This window comes from Cajanus cajan, chromosome 4 (assembly GCF_000230855.2).
Source record: "Cajanus cajan strain Asha chromosome 4, NIPB_CcT2T_4, whole genome shotgun sequence".
Classification (NCBI taxonomy): Eukaryota; Viridiplantae; Streptophyta; class Magnoliopsida; order Fabales; family Fabaceae; genus Cajanus; species Cajanus cajan.
Genome location: NC_138520.1, coordinates 54216529 through 54238285, shown reverse-complemented (window position 1 = coordinate 54238285; position 21757 = coordinate 54216529). Strand labels below are relative to the sequence as shown.

The following is a 21757-nucleotide window of genomic DNA, read 5'->3' as shown; positions in this document are numbered from 1 at the left end:
AAGAAAAAGAGGGGATCCAGAGGAGGAGATCCTGCCCAAGTTCCAACTCCGCCTATCCAGGTAAGGGGGGGAGTGAGAACCTCGCTCAGGGGTGTGGGGATAATTGTTGGATAGTTGTTTGTCGGATTGGCCCCCAATCCTTTGTCGTTATTCTGTTTAATTTCTATTTACTCTACTTTGCTTTTTGTTAAAGGTGCCGTTGTTCTGTCCGATTTTCTATTTATTCTACTTTGTTTTTGTTGAAAGTGCCGTTGTTCTGTCTGATTTTCTATTTACTCTACCTTTTTCTTTGTTGAAGTAATAAATGAATATGAAATTAATGTTAATAATACATGAGTTTTAATATGAATAAGAATGCTCTCTGAATCTCTGTGAATACCTATGCGGACCTTATGAGGAGTATTGATGACATGACCATGTGAAATATGGACAAATGACATGAGACCTAAGAATTGACTATTGAGACAAACTATGATTATGAGACTATGACAAATGAGGACATGATGTACTAAATGAAATTATGTAATAAGTTAAATATTGAGTCAATGAGATTATGATGGTATGGCATGCATCATACGCATATATTATTCCAGGTGTGCCGCTGAGGCCGCATACCAGTGATGTAACTTGCTAACGAGGTGTACCTTGGGGTCACCAGTGATGTAACATGCTAACAAGGTGTACCTTAGGGTCACCAGTGATGTAACATGCTAACAAGGTGTACCTTAGGGTCACCAGTGATGTAACATGCTAACAAGGTGTACCTTAGGGTCACCAGTGATGTAACTTGTAACCAGGTGTACCTTAGGGTCACCAGTGATGTAACCAGGTGTACCTTAGGGTCACCAGTGATGTAACCAGGTGTACCTTTGGGTCACCAGTGATGATATGTGAAACTTCCGTATGGCGCCACATGCATGCATTTATAAGATGAGTCCATGACATCATTGCATGATAAATGAATGTATTTGTAATATTGATGATGTATGTGTATTGTTTACATGCGAATTATATTTGTTGTGTGTGTGTGGGTGCTATCTAACCTTTATTCTTCACCTGAAACTGAGTGAGATGTTTCTCACTCCCTTGTTGTTTTTGTATATGTTTTAAATTATGTTGCAGATGATCAGCATCATGGGGATGTTGGTGATGAGGCTTAAGGCTTCAGTGGGGCATGCTCTGATAGGATGTGACGTCGGGCATAGCTAGGTTTATTTTGGATGTTATTATATTAAAAAGCTTTAATTTTCTCTTCTTATGTAATTTTGAACGTTCTTGAGAAAAGACCAAAATGTACATCTTTGTTATATTTATTATTATATGATTTGGGAGTATAAATTAATCCCTAACCAGGAGGCACTGCCACCTTTACTGGAGTTAATTTATATTTCCTTTATTATTATTTGTATATATATGATTTCTTGTTTTTCACTAAATTGTATTGAAAATCTTAACTTCTTTTCTTTTATAATTTTTACACTGGAGTTATGAATTATGAGTTACGAATGTGAATCTTCTACCTTGTGATATTTGAAATATTTGTCAACTATGAAAGATTTTATTTACCCAAAAAGAAGAAAAGAAATATTTTATTGTTACATTTGTTGTATATTAATAATGGGGTAGAGGGTGTCACATTTAGTGGTATCAGAGCAGGTCGATCTAATCGGCCGTGACTTATCGAGATTCTGTTGTGTACTCTGACATTGTTTTGTTTGTTGTATACTTTGGTGATGTTTTGCTTTGATGATGTTTTGCTTTGATAATGATGATGATGATGTTCTCCTTGTGTTGATATTGTAAAGTTTGATATTGTTAAGTTATTTTTTTTTAATTAGAGGAATGATAGTCATGATAGTGTCAGCTAATACCATTATGACCTTTCTTCTTCATTCTTATGATTGTTAAATTGTTTGATACTTACGTAAGAAGTGGTGGTTGAGTAATATCGCTTGTGTTGCAAGCATATGTGCGAGTAGTGGTAGACGAAATATGTTGTTAATATTGTGGGAACTATTGAGGCCTTAGATTTGGGTAAGACATTGATTTATTTTAAAGTGTATTAAGAATTTATGATTGGTGAAATTTTTGAAAGCTATAGTTGTAGCAATTGAATCCAAAGATGAGGTATGTTGAGAATTGGAGTTTTGGTATTCTTAAGGAGAGATTGAAGTGTTGATGATTTTTAGAGTTTGATGGTTGCATGAAAATTTTATTTTCTAAGCCTTTTGTACTGAATAGGTGAGTTATTTGGTTTAGATTTGTAGTGGGAAACTTTGATATGAATTTCAGGTGGAAAGGAGTAAGTTTGGAAGGATTGAGGTATTTTTGTGGTTTTAGATGTTGATACACTATTGTTGTCTGGTGTAGGAGATGTTTTGTTGTGACAGTACAAGTGCTATACTGACAAAATTAGAATTTTTGTTAGTCTTCAGGAAAGTGGTAGCCTTGGATGTTATCTTTCTAATGGAATTGGAATCAGGTAAAACGGAGGTCTAGAACTCCAGTATAGCTGCTTTGGTAATTAGAGGTATAGTTGTAAGCATTGAATATATCTATGGTGATTTTTTAGCTAAGAAAATGATTTTTTTTAAAATCTCATGTCTCACTAAGAGTTGTAGCCTATTCACTTAGTGATAGGTTGATATCACGTGGATGAGTAGAACTCTTTATGTGTTGTTTCCTTTGATAGTTGTTAAAAATAGAAGTTAGTCTGTATAATAATGTTTTCGGGTTAGTAGGCAATGCAAGGATAAGAATTGACATGTTTTGAGGTGTTTTTGTGTAGATTGAGAGGTTGGTTAAGGTTATATGATGCTATGTGGTAAAGGTTGTTCATGTACATGCTTATGGATGATATATATGAAAGTTTAAAGTAGGCATTCTAATATGACTTGATGTGCATGTATGTCGATATGTGAATAGAAGACTTTAGGGATCAAATGGTGAATGTTGAATGGTTAGTGATATTGATCTTAGGATGTGATATGATCATATTGTAGTTGAAGGTGAAGATATATCCAAGACGGTTGTATGTTAAGTTTTCTAGTCCCTGTAAATTTCAGTTAAGGTGAACATGAATCTGTCTTAGGTAGAAGTTATGTTTAAGCAGAGAGATATCTAAGCAAGTTAGCGAGAATAAAAGTTTTATGAGGCTTACTATTGGAGATTTATTGAAAGAATTTCTAGGATAGCATTGCCCTTGACTACATTCACTATGAGGGGTATTGTCTTTATGTGAGATAGTAAGTATAAGAGTAGTTCTAACTCTTATGGCAAGATTGACTAGTGATAATATTACCTGACTCTAGTAAGTCTTATGTGGGATATAGTGATGACTTTGAAGACAGGTTTGGGTGGATTATTGATGCAAAGGTAGTAACTTATGTTTTTAAGCATCTAGGAAATGGAAAATTCATGAGAGAAATTACCTTGAATTAGAAGTTGTAATAGTTACGCTTGAGATTTTAGAAACATTATTGAGATATTTAGTGATTATAAGGATCTTAAATATCTGTTTGATCCGAAGGAATTGAATATGAGATAGAAGAGATAGTTGGAAATTGTAAGGATTAAGATTTTAATCTTAGTTGTTATCTGGGTAAACCTATAGCAGTCGATGCTTTGAATAGGAAATATCTATATTTATCTTTCTTTATGATCAAAGAGATATATCTTTTGGCTCAAGTTAGGAATTTAAGTTTGATTTGTGAAATTACTCCTAGTAGTAAGGGACTATGTATGACTCGATTAACGAATGGATTATTCAAAGGATATTGAATAAGCATATTAGTCGATTCATTTTGGTGGCCAGGTATGAGATTATAGGACAAGGTAGTGAATAAGAGTTTTCTTGGAGTATAAATAAAGTGGTAAGACTTGAAGACCGAGTATGAGTACATAATGAACTTACAATTAGGTGCCTAATCATTGGAGAAGATTATACAAGTTAAACTAATATGGTGACAAATGTCCTGAGTAGGATGAGCATTTATCTATCATTTTGATGATATAAGGGTTGAGTTTGATTGAGTAGATTAGAAACTTAAGCATGATGTGTGAGCTCACCCTTAGGAACATTGAATTGAATATGTTGAAAGCATTAATAATGAGATTAGAAGACTCAGGAGTTAGATTCTTTCTTAGTGACCCAAGTGAAAAAGATTGGTAGGAATATAAATAGCCTTTTACAAGTGGAAGTTGATGGTGTTTTCGGGATACAAGGATATAATCTATGTGCCTAGTAAACCCAAAATTAAGGAAGATGATCTTAGAGAAAGGACATAAGAATATTTTTAGCATTTATTTAAGAGTTACTGAAATGTATCAGAGTGGCGCAGCGGAAACATGATGGTCTAAAGAGAAGTAGAGAAGTTGAATCAAGGTGTAGAAAGTAAGTTTAAATTTGGAGTGAATGGAGTGTTGAGATTTAAGGATGGGTTGTATATTCCAAATGTGCCAGAACTTAAGAGAGCAATCTTGGAAGAAGGTCATAAGAGCAGTCTTAGTATTCATCTAGGAGTTACTAAGATGTATCAATATCTCAAGAAGATGTTTTGGTGGCCTAAGATGACGGAGGAAGTGGAAGAATTTGTGTATGCTTGCTTAGTATGTTAGAAAACTAAGGTCGAACACCAAAAACTTTCAGATTTAATACAACTTTTAGACGTTCTAATTTGAAAATAAGATTCTGTATCTATGGATTTAGTTGTAGTTATGTATGATATTCTTAAGAAATTTGATCTTATTTGGATTAATGGATAGGCTTACCAGGTCTGCTCACCTTGAACTTATTAACATTAGACATTTCTTGGAGAGATTGATAGAGTTGTACATCAATAAGGAAATTTTGAAGAAAGTGTTACATGGGAGTTAGAAAGCAAGATGCGAGAAACTTATCTATTTTTGTTTTCAGGTAAATTTCGGGGACGAAATTTCTAAAAGGAGGGGAGAATTGTAACACCCCAATTTCCTTAAAAGGATATTTTTTATTAATAATGGCATTTTCGTAATTATTGATGGCATTTTCGTAATTTTATAAAGGTATTAGGGGCATTTGAGTAACTCGGAACGGGCTGTTCTGAAAGTGGAACGGGCCGTTCTGAACATTTAAAATAAGCTAAAATTTTAGGTTGGGAACGGGCCCAGAACGGGCCGTTCCAACAAGGAGAACGGGCCGTTTCGGAGGAAGAACGGGCCGTTCTGCTGAGTTTGAGAACGGGCCGTTCTGGTTTCAGAACGGGCCGTTCTGCTTTTTGAGAACGGGCCGTTCCGGTTTTGGAACGGGCCGTTCCAGTTGAGAAATTTGCCCACGTTTGAAGGATCCGGAACGGGCCGTTCCGAAATCAGTACGGCCGTTCCGGTTGCGCCAGGAGGCCTATAAATAGGGCCAAGGGGGGGGTGAAAAATTTATATTGAGCAAGAAGTGGTAATCTTAGAGAGAGAAAGAGGAGAGAGAGAGAGAGAGAGAGAAAGAAAAAGAGAGAGAGGGAAAGAAAAAGAGGGGATCCAGAGGAGGAGATCCTGCCCATGTTCTAACTCCGCCTATCCAGGTAAGGGGGGAGTGAGAACCTCGCTCAGGGGTGTGGAGATAATTGTTGGATAGTTGTTTGTCGGATTGGCCCCCAATCCTTTGTCGTTATTCTGTTTAATTTCTATTTACTCTACTTTGCTTTTTGTTAAAGGTGCCGTTGTTCTGTCCGATTTTCTATTTATTCTACTTTGTTTTTGTTGAAAGTGCCGTTGTTCTGTCTGATTTTCTATTTACTCTACCTTTTTCTTTGTTGAAGTAATAAATGAATATGAAATTAATGTTAATAAAACATGAGTTTTAATATGAATAAGAATGCTCTCTGAATCTCTGTGAATACCTATGCGGACCTTATGAGGAGTATTGATGACATGACCATGTGAAATATGGACAAATGACATGAGACCTAAGAATTGACTATTGAGACAAACTATGATTATGAGACTATGACAAATGAGGACATGATGTACTAAATGAAATTATGTAATAAGTTAAATATTGAGTCAATGAGATTATGATGGTATGGCATGCATCATACGCATATATTATTCCAGGTGTGCCGCTGAGGCCGCATACCAGTGATGTAACTTGCTAACGAGGTGTACCTTGGGGTCACCAGTGATGTAACATGCTAACAAGGTGTACCTTAGGGTCACCAGTGATGTAACATGCTAACAAGGTGTACCTTAGGGTCACCAGTGATGTAACATGCTAACAAGGTGTACCTTAGGGTCACCAGTGATGTAACTTGTAACCAGGTGTACCTTAGGGTCACCAGTGATGTAACCAGGTGTACCTTAGGGTCACCAGTGATGTAACCAGGTGTACCTTTGGGTCACCAGTGATGATATGTGAAACTTCCGTATGGCGCCACATGCATGCATTTATAAGATGAGTCCATGACATCATTGCATGATAAATGAATGTATTTGTAATATTGATGATGTATGTGTATTGTTTACATGCGAATTATATTTGTTGTGTGTGTGTGGGTGCTATCTAACCTTTATTCTTCACCTGAAACTGAGTGAGATGTTTCTCACTCCCTTGTTGTTTTTGTATATGTTTTAAATTATGTTGCAGATGATCAGCATCATGGGGATGTTGGTGATGAGGCTTAAGGCTTCAGTGGGGCATGCTCTGATAGGATGTGATGTCAGGCATAGCTAGGTTTATTTTGGATGTTATTATATTAAAAAGCTTTAATTTTCTCTTCTTATGTAATTTTGAACGTTCTTGAGAAAAGACCAAAATGTACATCTTTGTTATATTTTTTATTATATGATTTGGGAGTATAAATTAATCCCTAACCAGGAGGCACTGCCACCTTTACTGGAGTTAATTTATATTTCCTTTATTATTATTTGTATATATATGATTTCTTGTTTTTCACTAAATTGTATTGAAAATCTTAACTTCTTTTCTTTTATAATTTTTACACTGGAGTTATGAATTATGAGTTACGAATGTGAATCTTCTACCTTGTGATATTTGAAATATTTGTCAACTATGAAAGATTTTATTTACCCAAAAAGAAGAAAAGAAATATTTTATTGTTACATTTGTTGTATATTAATAATGGGGTAGAGGGTGTCACAAATACGATAATAGTACGTAATTGTTGTAGGTGACACTTAAGATAATTATTTATCTTTTTTAAAAAAAATAAAAAGTAGTTAAAAATGAGTACATAAAAAATAAGAATTAAATATAAATATTCCAATTTTAGAAAAATTTCAGATGGATTTATATTTCCGTCAGAAATTTCTGATGAAATTTCTGACCGAATGTTCTGTCGTAATTTTTTCGTGGATTTATTTTTCCCTCAGAAATTTTTGACAGAATTTTTCGTCGGAAAGTTTCTGTAAAAATTTTTTGACGGATTTATATTTTCGTCACTACAAGCCTGAAGAGGCTAAACAAACAATACTTGTACCTTATTGACTATTTAGTGGAACCCTTCGTTTGAAGGAGACTAAACGTAGCTCAATTTGAGTGAACCAGTATAAAAATACTTGCATCACGCTTTAATATTTTAGACGCACTTTATTTGACTGATCTTCAATATTGAAAACTTCGTCCAATGATAATCGTCTATTAAAAACATCTTCAGATGAAAACCATACTTGTTCAACTTGTCACCGTAAAGAATAATTTTTGTTTAAGGAAGCATTTTATCTAAACAGACGATGAAACTCCAAGACTGAAAATGATTTTGTTAAACCAACCTTGGGCAGTTTCTATTCAGCTTTTACCAATACTATTTTACTGGACGAAAGAGAGCCTTATTGTGAAAAGATTTTTAAATTCCTTTGTTCACATACACACACATATTCAACCCCCCCTTCTATGTGTTTTTCATCTGACTTCACTTTTAAGGTGCAAACTTGATTTTTAGTTTTTGCTTCTAGGGTTTGAATTTGACCTTAGCACTTTTAAGTTAAAGTTTAAGCTTGACCTTCGGTTTTGGCTTCCAAGGTTCGAATTCGACCTTGGTGCTTTTAAGTTAAGGTTCAAACTTGACCTTCGATTTTTTGCTTCTAAGGTTCGAATTCGACCTTGGCGCTTAACATTTAAAACTTGGCCTTTTGCGTGTGAGTTATGTAAACCAAAACTATATGGAAATGAGTTTGTTTTATTGAAAATTTGGGCGTGCCTCATTAAAACCTTCTCGGCCAAAAACCCTTAATTTTTTCTTTTAGGGACGAAAAGGGTCAATGAGGAAAAATAGTACATTGCCTTAATCTATAATTTAACTGAAGTAAAATTTGAGTGGGTGGAGTTCCATGTTCTGACGATTGCTTTACCTTCGAGTTCTTCTAGTCGGAACACACCATTTTCAAGGTCTTCATTGATTCGGAAGGGGCCTTCTGATGTTGGTGCTAGCTTTCCTTTAGAGGGGTGCTTTCTAGCGTCACCTCAGAGTCGCCATACAAGGTCCCTAGATCTAAACTTCCTTGGTTTAACCTTGGTATTGTATCTTATTGCGGCTAAGAGTTTGTAGGCTTCCTCCTTGATCTGAGCTTCATCTTTGAGCTTGTCAATCATATTGAGGTTGATTTCCATTTCTTGGTCATTTTGGTCATTATTAAAGCTCAACTTTCGGTGTGATGCTTCTCTAACCTCCACCAGGATCATGGAATTAGAGTCGTAGGTTAGCCTATAAGGTGTCTCTTGGGTTTCCTACTACGGGGAGCAATTATAGGCCTAGAGAATGCTAAGGAGCTCATCTGCCCATAGTCCTTTTGCTAACCCTAGTCTCTTTTTGAGCTCGTGAAACACTTTGTTCGCATCCTCGGCCTGGTTTTTCGTCTAGGGGTGTTTAACCGAGGTTACATGATGTCAAATGTTGAGTTCCTGAAGGAAGTTTTCGAACTTTCGATCAACGAACTACCTTCTATTATCGATGATGAGTGCATGTGGCAGGTCGTACTTGCATATCATACTTTTCCACGTGAACTGTTGTACGTTCTCGGCGGTGATCTTGAAAAGGGGGCCTGCCTCGATCCATTTTGTGAAGTATTCGATGGCTACTAGTATGAATTTGACTTGACCTTTGGCTAAGGGGAAAGGCCCGAGGATGTCCATTCCTCATTGCGCGAAAGGCCAAGGTGACTACATTCAGCGCAAGGCCTTGGGGGATTAGCGAGGTACATGGTCGAACTCCTGGCAGAACTTACATCTTTGGACGTAGGCCTTGCAGTCCGTTCTCAATGTGGGCCAATAATATCCTACGTAGATGACCTGCAGCCATGGAGCGTGCTCCCGAGTGTAGTCTGCATATTCCCCTGTGTATTTCTTCAAGTACGTACTTAGCTTAGGACTTGTTGAGGCACTTGAGTAGTGGTGTTGAGACACTTTGTTTGAATAGATTGCCTGACTTGATAATGAACCAAGATGATTGGTTTTTGAGTTGTTGGGCTTTGAGCTTGTCGTTGGACAGGATTCCATCATTTAGGTAGCGCCATATATCAGTCATCCATCCTCTTTTAGCTACCTCAGTTGTGCAAATTACTCCACCTTCCAAGCTCGGAGAGGATAGGGTTTCTTGGATGATGGTTTTGTGCTGTCCGAGGTGTTTGGTGTTGGTGAGCTTTGAGAGAAGGTCAGCCCTAGCATTTCACTTGCGAGTTACATGGTGCATAGTGAACTTCTGGAATCGTGAGGTCCAAGCAAAATTTTTGAGATGATATCGTTGCAGGTGGGGGTCTTTAATTTGGTAAGTGTCTACGATTTATTCTACCATGAGTTTAGAGTCATTATTGCAACGAACATTCCTAGTGCCGACGTCGTATGCCAATCTCAGTCTAGCTAAGAGTGCTTCGTACTGGGCATGGTTATTGGTGGCTTGATAATATAGCTTTAGATATTGCTCAAAAAGAATGTCATTGGGTCCTTCTAGAATGATGCCGGTGTCTCCAACTTTTATGTTGGAGGAACCGTCCACATGCAAGGTCCAAGTTTCTTGGTCTTTCGTTGTGATAGGGGTTAGCTCAGCCACAAAATTTGCCAAACATTGCAACTTAAGAGTTCCCCTGTTTTCATACCGAATTTTGAATTTAGACAACTTGACTAATCATGTGATCATACGTCCGGTGAGCTCGGGCTTTCGAAGTATCTATCGGATGGGGTAGTCGGTCATGACGACAATCTAGTGACTCTGGAAGTATGGTCGGAGATGTCAGGCGGCAGTGACAAGCGCTAGGGCTAATTTCTTGATGGTTTGGTACCTCGTCTCTGTATCTTGGAAGACATGGCTGATGAAGTATACTAGGTCCTATTTCGCGTCGTCTTCCTGCACGAGGATTGCACTAATCGCGTTCTCGGCTGCTGCAAGGTACATGAGCAACTTGCCTTGGTTTTTAGGTTGAGTCAGGATTGGTGGAGTGGCGAGGGTGCTTAAACGTTGAAAACGCTGCTTCACATTGCTCGGTCCAGGAAAACTCCTTGGGCTTTTGTAAGAGGTTAGAGATTGGATTTGCTTTTTCTGCTAACTTTGGTATAAAGCATGAGAAGGAGGCTAATCGGCCCGCCAACCTCTATACCTCCTTCATCATCTAGGGAGACTTCATGTTGATGATGGCCTCACATTTTTTGGGTTTCCCTCAATCCCCTTGTTGCTGATCATGAAGTCAAGGAACTTTCCACCCTGTACCCCAAAGGCACACTTCTTGGGGTTTAGTCTCATGTTATGCTTCCTTATTTCTCCGAACACCTCGGCCAAGTCAGCTATATGTGATCCAGTGGAAGTGGTTTTTATGACCATGTCATCATTATAGACCTCCATGTTTTTTCTGATCTATTGATGGAAGCCTTTGTCCATTAGCATTTGGTAGGTGGCGCCATCATTTTTAAGGCTTAATGACATTACTCAATAACAAAAGTTGGTGCGTTCAGTGATGAATGCTAGTTTGTCCTCATCTGAAGGGTACATCGGGATCTGGTTGTATCTTGAGTAGGTGTCCAGGAAGCTAAGGAGAACATTGCCAGACACATTGTCTACCAATCTATCTATGCTTCGTAATGGGTAAGCATCCTTCGAACATGCCTTGTTGAGGTTGGTGTAATCGACGCACATTCTCCATTTGTCGTTATTCTTCTTCACAAGCACCACATTGGCGAGCCATGTAGTGTAGACGATTTCTCAAATGAATCCTGCGGCAAGGAGCTTCTGAGTTTCATTAGCTACAATGTCGCGCCTCTCGCCTCCGATCTTACGTCGATTTTGTGCTACGGGTTTTGCTTCTTTATGGATGGCTAGCTTGTGCATATAAGGTTGGGATTAATCCCTGGCATGTCAACACTTCACCATGCAAATAGATCAGCATTTTTACGTACCTCGGTGATTATTTGTTATCACAGCTCAGGGCTTATGTTTTGGCTTACTTTGGTACATTGGTTGGCGTTTTGACCTACTTGGAATTTTGTGAGCTCGTCCACGGGTCTTGGTCTTTGATCGATACAGTCGAAACAGGGGTCCAGGTTGGATAGCACTGGGTTGGTGATGTGAGCCACTATCGCCTAGGGTAGCTAACTGATGTGTGGGGTGGAGACCTTGAGGTTTTCCGCGTAGCATTGATGGGCGGTTTTCTGGTTCGCTTTTATTGAAATTATGTCTCTGTTGTGCCCGGTGAACTTCATGGTCAGGTGCGAGGTTGACACCACTACACCTAACTGGTTTAAAGTAGGCCTGTTGATGATGATGTTGTAGGAGGTGTAGGCTTCGACGAGGAGGTACTTAACCATGACTTTTCTAGTTAAGGGTGGGGTTTCAAAAGTGGTCAGTAGCTCGACGTATCCTCTGGTGTGGACCCGTTTGCTGGCAAAGCCAACCAAGGGCTCGTTATGAGGTTGGATAAGTGAATACAAGATGTCCAGTCATAGAAAACACTACAAGAAAAATTGTTATTATCTACGGAATATTATCTACGGAAATTTTTCCGTAGATAACATTTAATTATCTATGGAATATTATCTACGGAAATTTTTCCGTAGATAACATTTAATTATCTACGGAATATTATCTACGGAATATTATCTACGGAATATTTTCCGTAGATAATATTTAATTTTCTACGGAATATTATCTACGGAATAACTTATCTACGGAAATTTTCGTAGATAACTTATCTACGGATATTTCCGTAGATAACTGGAAATTATCTACGGAAAAAATTCCGTAGATAAATTCCGTAGGTAAAACATTTTTTTTATAAAATAATTAAAATATTTAATTTAACATCATTAAAAAAAATAATCATTATAAAATTTATTTTTTTTAGTTTAATTATTTATTATAATACTTTTTATTTACTAAAAAATTATTTTTAATTAAAATATAATTTAGAATAATGAATAGCTTTAACTTTTGTGTACCATATTTAATGGAAAACATAAACAAAAAGATGAATTCAGTTTTACTTTATTAAACGTAAGAAACAAATTAAAGATTGAATTTTTTTAACAAATAAAAACTAATATAACAATTAATAATTTATATTTCTATTTATATTAATTATAAATATTTCTTATATTATATAATAATTCATATAATTTATTTAATATTTTTTAAGTTAAATTTGATTATCTTATTTTTAAAAGATTCAATAATTAATTTTCTTATTTAAATATTAAATTTATTTTGAAAATACTCAATTGAGTCTTTAATTTTTTAAAATATATTAATTTAATCAAATTTCTTTTCCTTTTAACTTCAATTATTTTTAAAGATGAATTAAATATATATATTATTATTATTATTCATAATATAATAATTAATTATCGAGTGGTGTGTAATACTTAATAAAAGTTACACCCGGTATTACTGTTAGTATAACCTGTTTGTCTATATATATAGAGACAGAGACAAAGAGACTGAGGAAATGAATGGAAGAAAAATAGTTAAATATATAGTTGTTTGATTATATGTATATAGTAATAGATAAAGGGAAATATATATACGTCATCTTGTAACTAATTTTTGTCTCCAAAATAATGGATAATTATATACCCTCAATTCTTAAGAAATAAATAAATAATTTTTAGTTATTAATTTAACTTTTTATTAAAAGATTTAAAGACATGAAATGTATAATGGTATGTGATAACCTAAATAAATAAATAATTTTTAATTATTATTAACGATCAAACTGTTCAATTTAAAAATTTTAATGCATAGATCAAATTTGCAAATTTGTAAAAAATTTAAAAATCATTTGATACTTCATTTCATTAATTCAAATTGACGGATAATCATAGAATCATTTTATACATTGATTAAAATTAATGAAACGAAGTATCAAATGATTTTTAAATTTTCTAACAATTTACATATTTGATCTATGCATTAAGAACTTTAAATTGAATGGTTAGATAATTGAAATTTCATAGAGAAAATGAGTTATTGAACGGAGTAAGTCTATGTAACTCTTAGAGTAAAAAGATCCATCTTCTTTAATATATATATATATATATATATATATATATATAATTTGCTTTCCTTTTGTGTTTCATTTTCTGTTTATGGTTTTTTAGTTTATTAGTTGTCATCGTACATGTGTTTGTTACCTTTTTCTTTAATTTGGATTTTATACGATGTAAGTTTTAATTAGATATTCAGCAAATCATATTAATAAAGATTTCAACAAATTATATTACTATTAAACATCCGATAAATAAGGATATATTTAAAGAAATAGCTTATTTAAGATATTATATAATAAATTTTTATGTAATAAGATCAATGAATAATGATATGTTTTAAAAAATAATACTTGTTTATCATGAAAATAAATTTTGATTGAAAATAAAATAAAAATATAAAAAGTAACTAAATAACTTTCAAAATGACATTCTATATCACAATAATATTAAAATGATTTTATCTAATTTTTTTTAAAAAAATAATATTAAAAATTAAATATTTTTATAAATACTAGAGATGTTAAATCACTTTGTGCCACTAATAATGATAGGTAGATAAAATATTAGAAGATTTTACGTAGTTATTTAGAGAGAATATAATTTTTTTTTATATTCAAAGAAAAAGTGTTATACATAAAACTTTAAGATTTTGTTAAAATTTCAAAATTGAACTATTATTATTGTTATTATAAATATATTATTATTTTAAATTTGAAATACTATTATTTTGCATTTAAATTAAATTATATTAATCATTATTTTCAAGTTTAAATTAAAATATTATTTATATATTAATTTAATTAATAAAAAATATAATATAGTAATTTTAAAAATAATTGTATTTTAAAGATATTTATTTCCTATTATTTATAGGAGTTAAAATGGTAGTTTTTTTTTTAAATAAAAAATATATTCTTAAAACACAAAACGTCACAAAGAAGAGAAGAGAGGCAAAGTTTAAACCCTAATATACAGAGAAGAGAGGCACGAGGTTCGTGAGAGGCACGATTTTAAACCCTAATATACAGAGAAGAGAGGCACGACACTTTCAGAAAGCTCAAAATTTGAATTGGAATTTGAGTGAGAAGGTGTCGATGATACCGAAGGAGCCGGAGCAGGTGATGAAGATGAGAGGCGGTTGTGTCTTGGGGAAGAAAACCATTCTCAAGACCGAGCATTTCCCTGGTTGCCAGAACAAGTGTCTGTCTCCTCAGATCGAAGGCACTCCCAATTATCGCCAGGTAGGTCTTCTTCTTCACTTTTTTTCTTTCCTTAATCCTATTCTGCTCTTCATTTCATTTCAATGCTGTTATTCTTAGGCATCCGACTCCTTGCATGTTCACGGTGTTGCCATTCCCACGATTCATGGAATACGGAACGTTCTCAACCACATTGGCGCTCGATTCAAAGTTCTCTGGATTAGCCTTCGCGAGGAGCCGGTCTGTTCTGCTTTTTCGAAACTATTTGTCGTTTCTGCAATTTAGTTCAGCCTAATTCTTTCTTCTTACTCGTTAGTTCAGCTTTAATACTTTAACTCGGTCTTTCCTAACTTTTTTTTTTATTTTCTTCCTTTGTTGGAATCAGCTTGCGTACATTAATGGCCGTCCCTTTGTTTTGCGAGATGTGGAGAGGCCCTTCTCCAACCTTGAGTATACGGTATGTTGCGCTGGCTGTCAATTTAGTGTGATGCTTTGCTTATAATTTGGTTGAATGATTGAGTTTGTTGAGTTGTGTGCCATTCTGTGCTTAATTAGGGAATTAATAGGGAGAGGGTTGAGCAAATGGAAGCTCATTTGAAAGAAGACATTCTGGTGGAAGCTGCAAGGTATTTATGTGCTGCGTTAACTGTAGCTTGTCCTTTGAATTTGTGCTTGTCTTTACTCATTACTGTTTATCTTATTTGCATGTGGATGCAACAGATATGGAAATAAGATCCTTGTGACTGATGAACTGCCAGATGGGCAGATAGTGGACCAATGGGAGCCCGTGTCAAGTAATTATGTGAAGACACCACTAGAGGTATGGCTGAAACTTGTTTGCTTTGGGAGTGTCATAATTCTCAATCAATTTTCTGATAGAAATGCATCAAGGTTGTTTTCTTTGCTGTAGGTGTATCAGGAATTGCAAGTGGAGGGATATCTTGTTGATTATGAACGTGTTCCTATAACGGATGAAAAATCACCAAAAGAATTAGATTTTGATATTTTGGTTAGTTCTTTCACTTCTTTCAACTTTGAGATGCTCTGGTAGAGAACTTGGGATCATGGATATTCTTTTAGGGCAGCTTTAATGCAATGAAGTTCAAAACAGTCGCAGCAGCCATTCAGAGTCCCTACTTCTATTTTTTAAAACATCGTAACTTACTTTAATCTCTGTAAAAAGTGTAACAAGCAATAGTGAGATAGATTTAACCAGACATTGTACATCTTTAATCTGTGTAGCGTACTTTGGATCTTTCGTATATATTTCATTCATTTCTTTTTAAGAATCACTATTGTGTATGCCAATCATGATCAGTTTTGCTCCAATTTTACTTTGGGACAGGCTTATGCACGAGAGGTTGATGAGCACAAACGCACATTGCTTTTGTAACACCCCAATTTTTATTATAAAGAGTATTTTTGTATTAATGGCATTTTCGTAATTAGTAATGGTATTTTCATAATTTTAATAAAGGAATGAGGGTATTTTTGTAAACTTATTATTAATGGCATTTTCGTAATTTTTAATGGCATTCTCGTAATTTTGTTGAAGTTTTTGGGGTATTTTTGGTTTCTGGAACGGGCCGTTCCAAATGTGGAACGGGCCGTTCCAAATGATAAAATTGTGTATTTCTGGGATGTCCAGAACGGGCCCAGAACGGGCCGTTCTCCAAAGGAGAACGGGGCGTTCTCCTTGCAGAACGGGCCGTTCCAGAAGGAGAACAGGGCGTTCTCCTTGCAGAACGGGTCGTTCCAGAAGGAGAACGGGGCGTTCTGCTGGGTTTTGGAACGGGCCGTTCTGATTTCAGAACAGGCCGTTCCAGTTGAAAATTTTGCGTAGATTTGAAGGGTCCAGAACGGGCGTTCCACTTTTCGAAACGGCCGTTCCGGATAGGTCCGCGAAAATGCCTATAAAAAGGCCCCTCCTCCCTCTCAAATCCTCACACCTCTCATCTTCTCTCCCTTCTCTCTTTTCTTTCTCTCTCTACTTCCTGCTGTTGATGGAAAGCGCTTAGGGGTGGAGGTTCTACCCTAGTTCCGGTCCTGATTTAAGGAGAGAGAAGAGAAAGTTCTGCCCGAATTTTGACTACCGTTTAAGGAAAAAGAAGAGGAGGTTCTGCTCAAGTTACTATTCATCCAGGTACGGGGGAAAAGGGGATTATTTATATGTAGAGTACATGAGGGAATTGGGTAGAGGAAGAATTTCTTAGGATTATGATTTTATAATTATTTTATTTGAAGAATCATTAGTTCTATTGAAATTATGTGTTGAGGTTTATAGATATGCCAAATTGTAGGAATAATGATCTGGGAAGAAAGAAGAAATCATAAATGCTGTGAACTAGAATTTGGAATAATTATGAGTTTCACTGTTATATTAAATTGATTATCTTATTGATTATTATAATTTATTATTGCTATATTACTCATTAAGAATGGATGATCTTGATATGAATTGCTTGAGGGGTGTGTAAACCCTCATTTTGTTGGGCTTATCTGTTGTGTATGTGATGTGTATGTGATGTGGAATTATGTACGTGATGTGAATTTGAGTTATGAAATGAGAAGTGGGGAATGTGATTGAGATGTGAATGAGATGTGATTATGGTACTGATGACCAGGGGTGAGCACGACCCTAAGCTGATGGGTAGCGTGACCTTGGCACAGTGTTATGTCAGGGGTGAGCACGGCCCTAGGCTACTAAAAAGGGTAGCGTGACCTTGGCACAGTGTTATGTCAGGGGTGAGCACGGCCCTAGGTTGGAAAAAGGGTAGCGTGACCTTGACATAGTGAAATTTGTGTGGATTATGAATGAATTGTAATGTTCAAGTGGATTGTGATGAATTGATGTAATTGTAAATTGAGATGTGAATATGATGAATGATTGATAAATTATGATACACACACACATATATATATATATAGATAAATGCTTATGAATATTTTATTAAATAATGAGTTATTATGAGATTATATTGTGATGTGTTTGTATGTACTTTGCATATAGATATTTTCTTTTCTCACCGTATAAACTGTGGATATTTTAGGAGAAGAAGATCCAGCTACGAGTGGCTTCTAGGATGCCAACAGTTAAAATTCTAGGAATGCTCTGATAGTGTGACATCGGGGCAGAGGATTTCTAGGATGAAATATTTATGTGTATTTGGCACTGTAATATTGTTTTGAAAACAATTTGTAAAACTCTTGTGTTTTATGTTTTAAATCTCTATTAATGTGATTGTCGAATTTTTATGTGAACCCTTTTACCAACTTAGAAAATTTAACCTTCTTAAATGTATTATAAATTTTTTTATATATGTGTTGGGGTAGTAAGGGTGTCACATTTAGTGGTATCAGAGCAGGCCGATCCAATCGGCCGTGAGTAATGAGTTTACTATGCTTGTTTGGTAGATTAATAATGTGATGAGTTGATTGATGTGCTAATGAGATGATTAATTATGTTCTTATTTATTTATTTGTGTGCATTGTATTCTCAAGATTTGTCTGATAGACATGATATAATTTGATAATACTATTTTCTTAGATTATGGCTGGTAGGAATGATCGTGCAATTGCTGATGCTCTTCAAGCATTAGCACAAGCTGTAAGTAACAACCATAGGACTGAAATCGCTCCTAATTGGTTAGAGCGATTTCAACGAAATAATCCACCTACTTTCCAAGGAGGATATGACCCAGATGTTGCGATGAATTGGCTAATGGAAATCGAAAAGATTTTCAATGCCATGGAGTGTCCTTTCACTCAGAAAGTGAGGTTGGCTACCTTCATGTTGACTGCTGATGCCCATTTTTGGTGGGAAGGAGCACTTCAAAGGATGATTGATGCAGAAATGCAATTGAATTGGGACAACTTCAAGAGGGTTTTTCTTGAGAAGTATTTCCCGGATGATGTAAGAAGCCAGAAGGAAGTTGAATTTCTTGAACTAAAGCAAGGGAATGACACAGTTGCAGAGTATGCTGCAAAATTTGATGCCTTGGTTCGCTACTGTACTCATTACCATGGTGAGGATGGCGAAAGGGCTAAGTGTATTAAGTTCGTGAATGGCCTTCGTCCTGAGATAAAAACAGCAATCAATTATCAAGAAATTTATCACTACCCGACTCTTGTCAACAAGAGTAGAATTTACGACCGTGATAATCGTGCACGTGCTGACTATTACAAGGGAGCTGGAGGTCCTATGCGTACCACAAATTCTAGTGCTTTAGGTAAAAGTAAACCTTACACCAAGTCTACTGGGAATTCAAGTTCTAAGGTGAATAATCAAGATTCGATGCAACGAAAGAGTCAATCTCCAATGGTTGGACAAACATCAAAAGGGGGGAGTGAGGGTTCTGTTCCACGCGATAATTGCTTCAACTGTGGGAAGACAGGTCATAAGGCATATGAGTGTTGGGTACCAAGAGTGATAACATGTTACAACTGTTACGAGAAGGGACACAAAGCTCGGGAGTGCTCCAAGAATAAGAAAGAAACAACAGAGGTTGAAGGGAGGGCTAGCAAGCCTAGAGCCACAGGGAGAGTATTTGCCTTGAGTGGTGTTGAAGCTACTTAATCCAAAGATTTCATCCAGGGTATGTGTTTCATCAATGGAACCCCTCTAATTGTTTTATATGACTGGTGCGACTCACTCTTTTATATCACGTGTATGTCTAAATTACCTATTTTTTTTCCTTGTCTTTTGAACTAATAGTAGAGACACCCACTAATGGTTCAGTGATCACTTCTGATGTCTGTCCAAAGTGTCCCTTGACTATTGATGGTAGAGAATTCATGGTTGACTTAATTTGTTTGCCTATAAGTTAGCTAGTGAAATTAGTAGCTTCCTTGGATTGGCTGAATACTATAGAAAATTTATAGAGGGATTCTCCAAGTTAGCATTACCTTGACAAGTTTGACTACGAAAGGAGTTGTGTTTGTATAGGATAGTAAATGCAAGGATAGTTTACCGGGCCCTTGAGGAAAAGTTGACTAGTACACCTGTTTTAGTATTGCTTGACTTTTGTGGTTCATTGTGATGCTTCTAAAATAAGTTTGAGTGGAGTGTTGATGCAAGAAGGAAAGATAGTGGCTTGTGATTCTAGGCAACTGAAAACTCATCATAGGAATTACCTTACTTATGATTTTAAGTTAACGGTTGTAATATTTAGAGACATTGCCTATATAATTATAAGCTTGAGGTATTTATTGATCATTAGAGCCTTAATTATTTGTTGACTGAAAGAGTTAAGTTAAGTTTAAACTTCTAAGAGGACTAATATTTCAAACTTAGTTGTTATTTGAGTAAAGTCATTGTGGTAACCGATATTTTGAGTAGGAAATCTTTATATTTATTTTCCTTTATGATTAGAGATTCAAATTAGGGATTTAAGTTTGACTTATGAGATTACTCTTAATAGTGTAAAACTAGGTATGACTCGAATACTAAGTGGATCGTTGAAAGAAATTGGAGAAGCATAATTAGTTGATTCATTTGATAACAAGATATGAGATTATAGGATAAGGTGATGGATAAGAATTTGACTTGGGTGTAGATGGAGTGGTGAAATTAGTGATCTGATATGTATACCTAGTGAACTTACACTTAGGTACTTAATCTTTAGAGATAACCATAGAAGTAAAACCAATATTGTAGCAGATACCTCGATTATGATGACCTCTGATATATCATTTTGATGATTTAAGGGTTGGATTTGATTGAAGAATTTAGAGACTTATGCTAGATGAGTGAGATTACCCTTAGAAGCATTGAATGGATTATGCTGAAAGTAACTAGTGAATTAATGGATGAGATTAGAGAAGCTTAGGAGTCAGATCCTTTCTTAGAACCAAGTGGAGAAGATTGGTAGAAGTATAGATAACCAATTCTGAGTAGAAATCAATGTTGTTTTGAGGAGCAAGAACCAATTTGGGTGTTTAGTAACCTTGAATTAAGAAAGATGATTTTAGAGTAAAGACATACGAGTGTTCTTGAAATATATTTACGAACTACTAAGATGTATCAGAGTTGCGCAGCGGAAGTGTAGTGACCTAAGGTGAAGAGAAAAGAAATCATATACTCGTGTTTAGTATACAAGAAATCTTTACAAATTTTGTAGCAATTAGACGTCTCATTTTGGAAGTAAGATGGTGAATGGATAGACCTTAATTATAGGTTTGTTTGAGACATTTAAGAGATTGATTTAGATTCCTTAAAATTTACTTGTCTTACCCTTAGATTTCCTTGGTAAAATGAATAGAGTTGTAGGTTGTGAGGTTGCATAAGAATTAGAAGTAAGAAGCGAAGAATTTACCATTGCAAAAATTTCGAGGACGAAATTTCTAAAAGGAGGGAAGAATTGTAACACCCCAATTTTTATTATAAAGAGTATTTTTGTATTAATGGCATTTTCGTAATTAGTAATGGTATTTTTGTAATTTTAATAAAGGAATGAGGGTATTTTTGTAAACTTATTATTAATGGCATTTTCGTAATTTTTAATGGCATTCTCGTAATTTTGTTGAAGTTTTTGGGGTATTTTTGGTTTCTGGAACGGGCCGTTCCAAATGTGGAACGGGCCGTTCCAAATGATAAAATTGTGTATTTCTGGGATGTCCAGAACGGGCCCAGAACGGGCCGTTCTCCAAAGGAGAATGGGGCGTTCTCCTTGCAGAACGGGCCGTTCCAGAAGGAGAACAGGGCGTTCTCCTTGCAGAACGGGCCGTTCCAGAAGGAGAACGGGGCGTTCTGCTGGGTTTTGGAACGGGCCGTTCTGATTTCAGAACAGGCCGTTCCAGTTGAAAATTTTGCGTAGATTTGAAGGGTCCAGAACGGGCGTTCCACTTTTCGGAACGGCCGTTCCGGATAGGTCCGCGAAAATGCCTATAAAAAGGCCCCTCCTCCCTCTCAAATCCTCACACCTCTCATCTTCTCTCCCTTCTCTCTTTTCTTTCTCTCTCTACTTCCTGCTGTTGATGGAAGGCGCTTAGGGGTGGAGGTTCTACCCTAGTTCCGGTCCTGATTTAAAGAGAGAGAAGAGAAAGTTCTGCCCGAATTTTGACTACCGTTTAAGGAAAAAGAAGAGGAGGTTCTGCTCAAGTTACT

At 35.7% G+C, this 21757-nt stretch overlaps 2 protein-coding genes across 2 annotated transcripts; both read left to right on the top strand.

Moving 5' to 3' along the window:
• The first annotated feature begins 14547 nt into the window (after positions 1–14547).
• LOC145957367 (uncharacterized) lies at positions 14548–15703 on the top strand. The gene is made up of 6 exons (XM_083073610.1): positions 14548–14694; positions 14773–14892; positions 15038–15109; positions 15208–15278; positions 15373–15472; positions 15563–15703. Exons 1-6 carry the CDS (start codon positions 14548–14550, stop codon positions 15701–15703), a joined length of 651 nt encoding a protein of 216 aa, XP_082929736.1.
• A 978-nt stretch (positions 15704–16681) lies between these two features.
• Positions 16682–21272, top strand: LOC145956841 (uncharacterized). Its single transcript, XM_083072591.1, has 2 exons — positions 16682–16795; positions 18200–21272. The coding sequence occupies exon 2, from the start codon at positions 18203–18205 to the stop codon at positions 19226–19228; it is 1026 nt and encodes a 341-aa protein (XP_082928717.1). The 5' UTR covers positions 16682–16795; positions 18200–18202; the 3' UTR covers positions 19229–21272.
• Positions 21273–21757: the final 485 nt, after the last annotated feature.

What these genes read in the sequence shown, in the direction of transcription:
- LOC145957367 (XM_083073610.1), top strand. Translation starts at nt 14,548, where the DNA reads ATGATACCGAAGGAGCCGGAGCAGGTGATGAAGATGAGAGGCGGTTGT. An exon ending in ATTCTGGTGGAAGCTGCAAG is followed by an intron (nt 15,279 to 15,372) that starts GTATTTATGTGC and finishes TGGATGCAACAG; the next exon opens with ATATGGAAATAAGATCCTTG. An exon ending in ATGTGAAGACACCACTAGAG is followed by an intron (nt 15,473 to 15,562) that starts GTATGGCTGAAA and finishes TCTTTGCTGTAG; the next exon opens with GTGTATCAGGAATTGCAAGT.
- LOC145956841 (XM_083072591.1), top strand. Translation starts at nt 18,203, where the DNA reads ATGGCTGGTAGGAATGATCGTGCAATTGCTGATGCTCTTCAAGCATTA.